General features: G+C 45.4%; 1 protein-coding gene across 3 annotated transcripts in view; it reads right to left on the bottom strand.

Moving 5' to 3' along the window:
• Positions 1-11864, bottom strand: part of SLC9A8 (solute carrier family 9 member A8) — a 508958-nt gene that overhangs the window by 24067 nt on the left and 473027 nt on the right. For all 3 annotated transcript variants that reach the window (XR_011847693.1, XR_011847692.1, XM_072110528.1), the window contains exon 14: positions 10480-10700. Coding sequence is in view for 1 of the 3 variants with exons in the window: in XM_072110528.1 (XP_071966629.1) it covers positions 10480-10700 (221 nt within the window). In the remaining 2 variants the exon portion in view is untranslated. The remainder of the gene's footprint in view (positions 1-10479; positions 10701-11864) is intronic.

Genomic DNA, 11864 nt, shown 5'->3' with positions numbered 1-11864 from the left:
AGGGTATTAAAAGCAGCATTCAGTTTGCATTTTTTTTTTATTTTTAATTTTTCTTAATCTATATGTGTCTGTCTCCATGGATGCCTAAACATATAGTAATTAATGTCTCAGCTACATGACTACATTGTATATTATATTTTATTGTACACAAGTAAGATTAGATGAAGGACACCTACTCTAAAGGGTGATTAGTAGAGATGAGCGAGCACTAAAATGCTCGGGTACTCGTTATTCGAGACGAACTTTTCCCGATGCTCGAGTGCTCGTCTCGAATAACGAGCCCCATTTAAGTCAATGGGAGACACGAGCATTTTTCAAGGGGACCAAGGCTCTGCACAGGGAAGCTTGGCCAAACACCTGGAAACCTCAGAAAAGGATGGAAACACCACGGAAATGGACAGGAAACAGCAGGGGCAGCATGCATGGATGCCTCTGAGGCTGCTTAAACGCACCATTATGCCAAAATTATGGGCAACAGCATGGCCATGACAGAGTGACAGAATGAAGCTAGATAGCATCTAAAACATCCAATAATTGACCCTGACACTATAGGGCAGTGGTGGCGAACCTATGGCACGGGTGCCAGAGGTGGCACTCAGAGCCCTCTTTATGGGCACCCTTGCCATCACCCCAGGGTAGAATTTGCCAGACAGGACTCAAGGCCTCTTGCAGTCCCAGACAGCCCGGGACCCCAGAAGGAAGCTACAATGATGATCCAGACTTCTTCTTCTCCTTTCTACTGTTATGGTGTCCTCGGGTGCCATTACAATTTAAACCTGTGAAAGAGCAGGTAATAAGTTACTGCTTAATTTGTCGCATTGGCACTTTGCGAAAAATATGTGGGTTTTGGTTGTAGTTTGGGCACTCGGTGTCTAAAAGGTTTGCCATCACTGCTATAGGGGACGGCATGCAGAGGCAGCGGCAGGCTAGAGAGTGTCTTGGCAACATACCCCAAATGGACTCAGGCTTAAAACCAATGGGTGGCAGAGAGGAACCAAAGGAGGTGAGCAAGAAGCGCTCAAATAAAATCGGTAAATGATAAAAGTTTGCCAGTATATTTTGTGGATTACACAGCAGGGTGGCGACAAAGTTAACAAGTTTGATGTGGAAGCCATGAAAACAACCCAAAATTCTGCCTGACACAGCTCGTTTGATAAGGGGACCATGTATGGAGGCAGTGAACTAGTAGTAGATTAAAGGTGCTGCAGTTAAAACTATGTTAGTTGGATCTTGGGATGGAGCTGGCGCTCCGCTTCCAGGCGAGCTTTCGCCAATCTAAGCCCCTGTCTCTAGGCTACTCCCCAAACAGCACTAATAAGAACCTTTTGTATAAGATCAAGTGTAGTAGCGTTCTTATAAGTTTGGGATATGGCGGGTGAGGGGAATGTAAACAGATGCGCAAGAAGCGCTGAAATAATATCGGTAAATGATAAAAGTTTGCCAGTATATTTTGTGGATTACACAGCAGGGTGGCGACAAAGTTAACAAGTTTGATGTGGAATGCCCTGTAATAGCTCTTGGGCGGTGTGCCTTTTATCGCCTAGGCTCAGCAGTTTGAGCACCGCCTGCTGTCGCTTAGCGACGGCACTGCTGCTGTACCTAGAGCTACCGACTGATGGCGCCATGCCCACGGATGGTAATTCGGAGGAAGAGGAGGTGGAGGAGGGGTGGGAGGAGGAGGAGGTATAGTAGGCCTTTGAGACCTGGACCGAGGTAGGCCCCGCAATCCTCTGCGTCGGCAGTATATGACCAGCCCCATGGTCAGACTCGGTCCCAGCCTCCACCAAGTTAAGTGTAGTAGCGTTCTTATAATTTTGGGATATGGGGGGTGAGGGGAATGTAAACAGATGCGCAAAAAGCGCTGAAATACTATACGTAAATGGTAAAAGTTTGCCAGTATATTTTGTGGATTACACAGCAGGGTGGCGACAAAGTTAACAACTTTGATGTGGAATCCATGAAAACAACCCAAATTTCTGCCTGACACACCTCGTTTGATAAGGGGACGATGTATGGAGGCAGCTATATGGACGACTTTTGGAGGTAGCAATGGAGACAACGTGTGGAGGCTGCTATGGAGACAATTTAATTTGGATAGTGCCTGTATGTGGCAGTCCAAAAAAGTTTTCAAACCAGAGGAGCAGGTAGGTGGCCCTCCAGAAAAATTAAATAGATTGAGTGCCTGTATGTGGCAGTCCAAAAAAGTTTTCAAACCAGAGGAGCAGGTAGGTGGCCCTCCAGAAAAATGAAATAGATTGAGTGCCTGTATTTGGCAGTCCAAAAAAGTTTTTAAACCAGAGGAGCAGGTAGGTGGCCCTCCAGAAAAATGAAATAGATTGAGTGCCTGTATGTGGCAGTCCAAAAAAGTTTTCAAACCAGAGGAGCAGGTAGGTGGCCCTCCAGAAAAATGAAATAGATTGAGTGCCTGTATGTGGCAGTCCAAAAAAGTTTTCAAACCAGAGGAGCAGGTAGGTGGCCCTCCAGAAAAATTGAATAGATTGAGTTTCTGTATGTGGCAGTCCCAAAAATTGTTTAAAACAGAGGACCGGGTAGGTGGCCCTCCAGAAAAATTGAATAGATTGAGTGCCTGTATGTGGCACTCCCAAAAATTGTTTAAAACAGAGGACCGGGTAGGTGGCCCTCCAGAAAAATTAAATGCATAAAGTACTATAGCTAGAGCCAGTGGGCCCTGTCAAAAAATAGCCAGTTTCCTCTGCTTTAGTGTACAAAGAGGAGGAGAAGGAGGAAAATGAGGAGGAGGAGTGCATAAATTATTCAGGTTGAGCTTCCTTCACCTGGTGGAGATTGGAAATTATGAGAAATCCAGGCTTTATTCATCTTAATAAGCGTCAGCCTGTCAGCGCTGTCAGTCGACAGGCGTGTACGCTTATCGGTGATGATGCCACCAGCTGCACTGAAAACCCGCTCGGACAACACGCTAGCGGCAGGGCAGGCAAGAACCTCCAAGGCGTACAGCGCCAGTTCGTGCCACATGTCCAGCTTTGAAACCCAGTAGTTGTAGGGAGCTGTGTGATCATTTAGGACGATGGTATGGTCAGCTACGTACTCCCTCACCATCTTTCTGTAAAGATCAGCCCTACTCTGCCGAGACTGGGGACAGGTGACAGTGTCTTGCTGGGGTGACATAAAGCTGGCAAAAGCCTTGTAAAGCGTACCCTTGCCAGTGCTGGACAAGCTGCCTGCTCGCCTACTCTCCCTCGCTACTTGTCCCGCAGAACTACGCACTCTGCCGCTAGCGCTGTCAGAAGGGAAATACTGTTTCAGCTTGTGCACCAGGGCCTGCTGGTATTCATGCATTCTCACACTCCTTTCCTCTCCAGGGATGAGAGTGGAAAGATTTTGCTTGTACCGTGGGTCCAGGAGAGTGAATACCCAGTAATCGGTGCTGGAATAAATTCTTTGAACGCGAGGGTCACGGGATAGGCAGCCTAGCATGAAATCTGCCATATGCGCCAGAGTCCCAACTCTCAAGAATTCACTCCCCTCACAGGCCTGACTGTCCATCTCCTCCTCCTCCAACTCCTCTTCTTCTGCCCATACACGCTGAACAGTGAAGGTCTGAGCAATGCTCTCCTCTTGTGTCTCGCCAACATTCTCCTCCTCTTCCTCCTCATCCTCCTCCACCTCCTCCGATATGCGCTGAGAAACAGACCTGAGGGTGCTTTGGCTATCAACAAGGGAATCTTCTTCCCCCGTCTCTTGTGACGAGCGCAAAGCTTCCGACTTCATGCTGACCAGAGAGTTTTTCAACAGGCCAAGCAGCGGGATGGTGAGGCTGATGATGGCGGCATCGCCACTGACCATCTGTGTTGACTCCTCAAAGTTACTCAGCACCTGACAGATATCAGACATCCACGTCCACTCCTCATTGTAGACTTGAGGAAGCTGACTGACCTGACTACCAGTTCTGGTGGAAGTTGACATCTGGCAGTCTACAATCGCTCTGCGCTGCTGGTAAACTCTGGATAACATGGTTAATGTTGAATTCCACCTCGTGGGCACGTCGCACAACAGTCGGTGAGCGGGCAGTTGGAGGCGGCGCTGCGCTGCCCTGCCCTGAGAGTGGCAGCATCTGTGCTGGACTTCCTGAAATGCGCACAGATGCGGCGCACCTTCGTGAGCAAATCAGACAGATTGGGGTATGTCTTGAGGAAACGCTGAACTATCAGATTTAACACATGGGCCAGGCATGGCACATGTGTCAGTCTGCCGAGTTGCAGAGCCGCCACCAGGTTACGGCCGTTGTCACACACAACCATGCCTGGCTTCAGCGGTGCCAGCCACAGATCAGTCTGCGCCGTGATGCCCTGTAATAGTTCTTGGGCGGTGTGCCTTTTATCGCCTAGGCTCAGCAGTTTGAGCACCGCCTGCTGTCGCTTAGCGACGGCACTGCTGCTGTGCCTAGAGCTAGCGACTGATGGTGCCATGCCCACGGATGGTAGTTCGGAGGAGGAGGTGGAGGAGGGGTGGGAGGAGGAGGAGGCATAGTAGGCCTGAAAGACCTGGACCAAGGTAGGCCCCGCAATCCTCGGCGTCGGCAGTATATGACCAGCCGTCAGCGATATATAGTGGCCCTGCCCGGCAGCACTCGTCCACGTGTCCGTGGTCAGGTGGACCTTGTCAGAAACGGCGTTGGTCAGGGCACGGATGATGTTGTCTGACACGTGCTGGTGCAGGGCTGGGACGGCACATCGGCAAAATCAGTGGCGGCTGGGGACCGAATACCGAGGGGCGGCCGCCGCCATGAGGTTGCGAAAGGCATCGGTCTCTACTAGCCTATAGGGCAGCATCTCCAGGCTAAGCAATCTGGAAATGTGGACATTAAGGGCTTGGGCGTGCGGGTGGGTTGCACTATATTTCCGTTTCCGCTCCAGCGTCTGGGGTATAGAGAGCTGAACGCTGGTGGATGCTGTGGAGGATCGTGGAGGTGACGATGGGGTTTGTGTGCCAGGGTCCTGGGCAGGGGGCTGACTATCAGCTGACACAGGGGAAGGAGCAGTGGTGTGCACGGCCGGAGGTGAACGGGCTTGGTGCCACTGAGTGGGGTGTTTAGCATTCATATGCCTGCGCATACTGGTGGTAGTTAAGCTAGTAGTGGTGGAACCCCTGCTGATCCTGGTTTGGCAAAGGTTGCACACCACAGTCCGTCGGTCATCCGGTGTTTCCTTAAAGAACCTCCAGACTTCTGAAAATCTAGCCCTCGCCGCGGGAGCCCTCGCCACGGGAGCTTCACTACGTGACACATTTGGCGCTGATGCACCTGCTCTGGCCCTGCCTCTCCGTCTGGCCCCACCACTGCCTCTTCCAACCTGTTCTGGTCGAGGACTCTCCTCCGTCTCAGAAGCACCGTGTTCACCCGGCCTCTCAACCCAGCTTGGGTCTGTCACCTCATCATCCTCCGATCCCTCAGTCTGCTCCCCCCTCGGACTTCCTGCCCTGACAACAACTTCACCACTGTCTGACAACCGTGTCTCCTCATCGTTGGACACCTCTTTACACACTTCTTCCACTACGTCAAGAAGGTCATCATCACCCACAGACTGCGACTGTTGGAAAACCTGGGCATCGGAAAATTGCTCAGCAGCAACCGGACAAGTGGTTTGTGACTGTGGGAAAGGTCCAGAAAACAGTTCCTCAGAGTATGCCGGTTCAAATGCCAAATTTTCCTGGGAGGGGGCAGACTGGGGGGGAGGAGGCTGAGGTGCAGGAGCTGGAGGAGTGCCGATTTCGGTGACATGGGTGGACTGCGTGGAAGACTGACTGGTGGACAAATTGCTCGAAGCATTGTCGGCAATCCACGACATCACCTGTTCGCACTGTTCTGGCCTCAACAGTGCTCTACCACGAGTCCCAGTAACTTCAAACATGAACCTAGGGAGTGTAGCTCTGCGGCGTTCCCCTGCTCCCTCATCAGCAGGTGGTGTCTCACCCCGCCCAGGACCACGTCCTCTGACCCCTGCAGTAGTTGGTCGCCCACGTCCCCGCCCTCGTCCTCTACCCCTAGCCCTCGGGTTAAACATTTTGAAAATGAAAGTTATAAACAACAATTTTACAATGTAAAATCTGCTTGGTTTTGGGGTGCCAGTTAATATTAAATTAACAACAATATTCAATGGATCTTTATAGGGGATTTATTAAGGGTACAATACAGGGGAATACACATAGAGGGTAAACTAACTAAGGGACAGAGAGATGGTGGGGAGGAAGTGCTCTCTCTAAAGATCTGTATACCATGTTATATACACACACACATAGCTCACACACATTGCCCATCATCCCACCTCCACCACTGTCTTGGCCAATCCAATGATGATGTAGAGTCAACACATTCTCATCACACAACTTGCAGGACAAGTAACTTGAGTCTTTGTTTCCCACAGGATCTGGAATAATGTCCAGGGGGCAATGGCATGCAGGTGTAATAGCACAGTCCATTGTTATCACATGCAGCTGTCTCTGCAATCTTTATTAGGGGCAATGTAGGCATTTATGGCTTAGTTCTTCCTCTATCCACAAAGACCCTTAAACTGTCTCAAGCCACATCATGTCATATTTCCAACAGAGAGTGTGGGTCCTCTGAGGAATATCCTGGTGGTCATGGTGGAAGGTCACCATCACAGTATACTGGACACCGTCGTGGACCCCTCCTATGGCATAGCACTTTTTTTCAATAAAAGGATCTCCTATGATATTTTTGTTTATTTTGATTACTGGAGTTGGAGTTGCAGATCTGAGGTATATAATAAACAATACCCTTCACTTTCATATGATGCTGATAGTCCATATTAGGACACAGATTAGACTGACCCATACATAGCCCGGTCTCCCTACTCTTTGATTTAAATGAGGTTGACAATTTGAGGTTGACAATTTATAGATCACTATACTCGCTTTATAATCATTGTTTCATATTGCTATAGGTACATACTGACCACTAGGGCTTTGCTTTTTGGTTGTCCACTAGTGGGGAAGAACAAAACTATTTCTGCAGTTGGAAATGAGGATATTTCCACTGCGAATCGGAGTGTTTCTCCTTTTCTGCATGGTGTGCATTTTTTATGAATGTACCCCTTGTTAGTTACACACATTCTTTGGACACAGGTGTCTTTAGGTTTGCTTAGAGTTTACAGCCCACATTTTGTGGTTAGTCTGTTACCAGGCTCTTTTGTTACCTGATAGATACCGTGTATGGGATATAATCCAGATGCGAGTTTAAGATTTCTCCCGTTATAATGATATAGTAACTAGTTTTGTCTCATCTTTTGTGATATGTCTTGGCTATCTTTAACCCCTTAACGCTGAAGCCACTTTTCACCTTCCTGACACGGCCCATTTTTTCAAATCTGCCCTGTGTCACTATAAGTGGTTATAACTTTGAAACGCTTTAACATATCCAAGTGATTTTGAAATTGTTTTCTCGTGACACATTGTACTTCACGTTAGTTACAAAATTTTGGTGGTATGTTTTGCATTTATTTATGAGAAAATCAGATATTTGGTGAAAATGTGGAAAAATTCTCAATTTTCGAAATTCAAAATGTTCTACTTTTTCCACACATGAGTCATAACACCAGAAAACATAATAACTCACATTCACCAAATGTCTACTTTATACCTCCGTGGTTTTTTATACATACTATCATTTTTGTAATCTGTTATGGGGCTTTGAACGTTAGGTGCGATTTTTCACATTTTCATAAAAAAAGCAAAATCCTGCTATTGAGGGACCTGCTCAGGTTTGAAGTCACTTTGAGAGGCCTAAATAAAAGTTAAACCCCATAAATTACCCCATTATAGAAACTACACCCCTCAACGTACGTAAAACAACTTTTATGAAGTTTGTTAACCCTTTAATTGGTTTACATGGGTTATAACAAAATCGGATGCAATTTTGAAATTTTTTTTTTTTTACTAAATTAATGTGTTTTTCATAAAATGTACAAATTCTCAGTGGATAAAAGACCAAAATGCTCCACAAAATTTGATACCCAATTTCTCCTGTGTATAGTAATACCCCATATGTGGTGGTAACCTGCTGTATGGGCACACGCCAGGGCATCGAAGGGGAGCTGCGCCATTCAGAGCAGATTATGCATTGTCACTTTATAATGGCTATACAATCTTTATTTTTTTGGCAATTTGGACATATAAAGGCTTATTTTTTGCGACATGAGATGCACTTTACAAATACTTCATTTTAGTGGGTCTGTAGCTTTTTGATGAGATTTTATTAACTCTTGAATGTATGGAGGAAAAGAAAATTGTCAATTTTGGGTTCTTTTTTTTTGTATATTTTGGGGGTCGTACACCGTACACTAAAAATACTATAATATTTTTATTCTCTAGATCACTACGATTATGGTGATACCTCATTTATATAGTTTTTTTAATATATATTTTACAGGAAAAAACAAATATAAAGGAAATCTCATGTGTTTTTGCATCGCCATCTTTCCAGGATATAACTTTAATATTTTTTTGTTGACAGTGCTAGTTTACGGAATATTTTTTACGTGTTGAGTTGTCCTTTTCAGTGGTACCATTTTGGTGCACATAACTTTTTTTTTATCACTTTTTGGAACATTTTTGTGAAGGTTTTTTATGAAAATTTACATTTTTCGCGTTTTGTTATTACGGTGTTCACCGTACGGGTCCAATAATGTTTCTGCCTTATTGTACAGATTGTTACGGACGCGGCGATACCAAATATGTGGGGTATTTTGGAAATTTTCAGGTTTTTTCACTTGATTAGATGTGTATAGGGAATGTTTGTGTTTAGGGGAACTTGAACTTTATTTAATTAATTATTTTATTCAAAAGTGTGTTATTAGTGTTTTTTTTACCTTTTTTCTTTACTTTTACAGGTTAGCTTCAACAAGTGATCCATTGATCACTTGTTCAAGCTATTCTTCACCTAATACAGTGTAATACAGATGTATTACACTGTATTATGTGACACACAGAGCATGCTGCGCATGCTCAGTGTGTCACAGCCGGGTCCTGCCAGAAGGCAGGACCCGGCTCCCGGCAGGAGGATCGCGCAGCCCCGGGCACCGGCAGTCCCCCCCAGTAAGCGCCGCGAGGGGGTCTGATTCCAGCTAAATGCCCACGCATTAGGGGTTAACACCCGGGATCGGAGAAATCTCGCGGGTGTTAGAGGCAGGTGTCGGCTATAATATATAGCCGACACCCGCAGCTTCTGGCGCCGGCTCCAGAAGCTTGACGTACTATTACTGCATTTTGCGGGAACGCACCTCCCGCCATGCAGTAATAGTACGTCAAATGTCGGGAAGGGGTTAAGATTGCCATATGTAGATCGCCATAGACTTACATTTCTTTTATTTATGATATGAAAGGTAGGGACAACGGATGACATTCTCCCTTACTCAAGATGACAGCTGAGTAGCCTCAAATACTCTATGGGTCTTCCAATTAATGTGATAGTATGTTACCCTTCTCCAAGATGGTGCATATTTTAGTGAATTATATGTCTTTTTACTAATAGATCACTTGATCACATATGTTCATGTACTGTTTAAAATGATAAGTTGATGCACTATTGTCTGAATACTGTAAAAACAAGCTCTGTTCCCATGACCCAGCCTCGGTACCAGGAAGAGGAAAGACAAACGAGCCAACGTTGACCCACGTGAGCTCATGTAAAGCCGCGACCATGCCGGCCTCCTGAGGAACCCAAAGGCAACCCAGCTGCCCAGGTTGCCCTCCAAGAGTGGCTTATAGCCAGTAGACCGGGAGAGGCACCAACATCTTTGAAGCCTTGCTCCCTACCTCAGGCAGAATGGCACAACTTAACAACTTCCTGTCCCTAGAAGAGGTGGGAAATTACTCCTGTCAGTGCCGTTGTGTCCAGGGAAAAGTAGTATATTGAATTTATAATAAGGGAAATAAGTAGTGTTCATTGTAGAAAGGGAAAGAGCGGTCCTAAAATTCTTCATATTTTTATTATATCTATTAAAAAAGGGCAATGATACAATGTCGAAACATGTTGGTTGTGTGCTGCTTGTGGTGCTTTGTATCATTACCCTGTTTTAATGGATATAATAAAAATATGAAGAATTTTATCCTGACGCTGGAGTTCTGGACCGTTCTTTCCCTTTCTACAATGTGGTGTCTCTGATCTCTGGTTTGGGTACCGTACCCAAGGTGGTCGGATGAGTGGATCAATTTGACATGCTTTGTGCAGCGATGCGTAATCTGTGTGCGCTATATAAATAAAGAATTATTATTTATTATTATCTTAATTTTCTTTTTAGTAATAATCGTTATACTAAACTTGTTCTCGCAATAGACAAATGTGAATCTGATCTCTCCAGGGGGTGAACCAGTAGGCCCTCATACACAATTAATGAACAGCCTATCCTGATCCTGATATAGACATTTAATGTTAATGTGAAAAAAGGCACTGCCACTGACCATTCAACAAAAATACTTACGCACCATTTTTTCAGTCTTGCTTAAGTTGACGTCTTTCCTACTTTTCTTTCGAGCTTTTGAATCTTCAATGTCTATGAGTCGGATGAGTGGCATGGTGCCTCCACCTAGCAACAAGATGGTGAAGAGCACAATGATAATAGTAGTGGTGCCAATCAACTGACGTTTCTCCATTGGTTCCAGCTCCAAGTGAAGGCTGAGGGCATATGGAATTGCTCCTCTTAAACCTGCAAAATACATTTCCAAATAATTATCAGTTGAGGTAATTTTACCTCAAATGCAATGTCCCTGAGACAAACATACACCAATTAGCCATAACATTATATTCGCTAACATTAGAATTGAATAATATTTTATGTCTATTCACATAGAAGTGGAAAATATTACACAGCAAGGCAATATTCACTTTTTTGTGGTGTATAAGACTGTGTAGAAAGACTTATACACAAAGAGCAATGTTAGCTTGTTTGCTCTGATTAAAAAGAAGAACTTACATGGTACAAATTTCTCAATGAATACTAATCAAAACTACAACAGAAGGGTCAATCATGAATTATAGTACAGTTCAAATGACCCGACAAAGATAATTGTTTGCACCTTATAGATGCTCTAGTGACAGCCGTAAACTGGAAAGAAAAAAATGGCACAGGCTTAACCCTCTCCTTCCAAGATAGCAACACCCATGATTGTTGCTAACCATTTGATCGGCTTTTTGGTGGAGGCTGCTTTGGCTGTCACTACTCGTGATGTTCTTGGTGGAATGATGGTCGATCGCCATGACAGCTTTTATAAGACTCGAGGCTATTATATATAGGCTATACCTGGAATGTTCTCTCAGGAGTGCTGGAAATCCTTTCATCTATATTGTGTCTAAAGTCCTAGGGGTAATTTTCTGTGCATTGAGAGACATACCACATCCATAAAAAGGAGGTGAGCTGGACTTTTCTCTTTTTTTCATATTCATACCGGTAGCACATTGTAACAGCTGATGTGCAAAATCCACATAAAACTGCCATATTGTAGTAGGGTAAAAGAATAGTATATTTAAATGAAACCTACCACTTGAAGTGGCAGGTATAAGGGGGAACTACCGAGCACCAGCTCAGGGTGAGCTGGTGCCGAAGCTTCGTTTTGTTAGTGTTTTAAACCGCAGTATCGCGGTTTAAAACACTTTTTAAACTTTATGGCCGAAGCTGCTTCGGCGCAGGGAGGTACGCACTCGGCGCACCATGCGCGCGACCTTGCCCGCGGCTCTCATTCACTTGCTATGTAGCCGCATGCACGGTCGCGCGCATGGTGCGCCGAGCGCGTACCTCCCTGCGCCGAAGCAGCTTCGGCCATAAAGTTTAAAAAGTGTTTTAAACCGCGATACTGCGGTTTAAAACACTAAC

This window comes from Engystomops pustulosus, chromosome 6 (assembly GCF_040894005.1).
Source record: "Engystomops pustulosus chromosome 6, aEngPut4.maternal, whole genome shotgun sequence".
Lineage (NCBI taxonomy): Eukaryota > Metazoa > Chordata > Amphibia > Anura > Leptodactylidae > Engystomops > Engystomops pustulosus.
The sequence above is the reverse complement of the archived record's forward strand: the minus strand, read 5'-3'. Positions and strand labels throughout refer to the sequence as shown.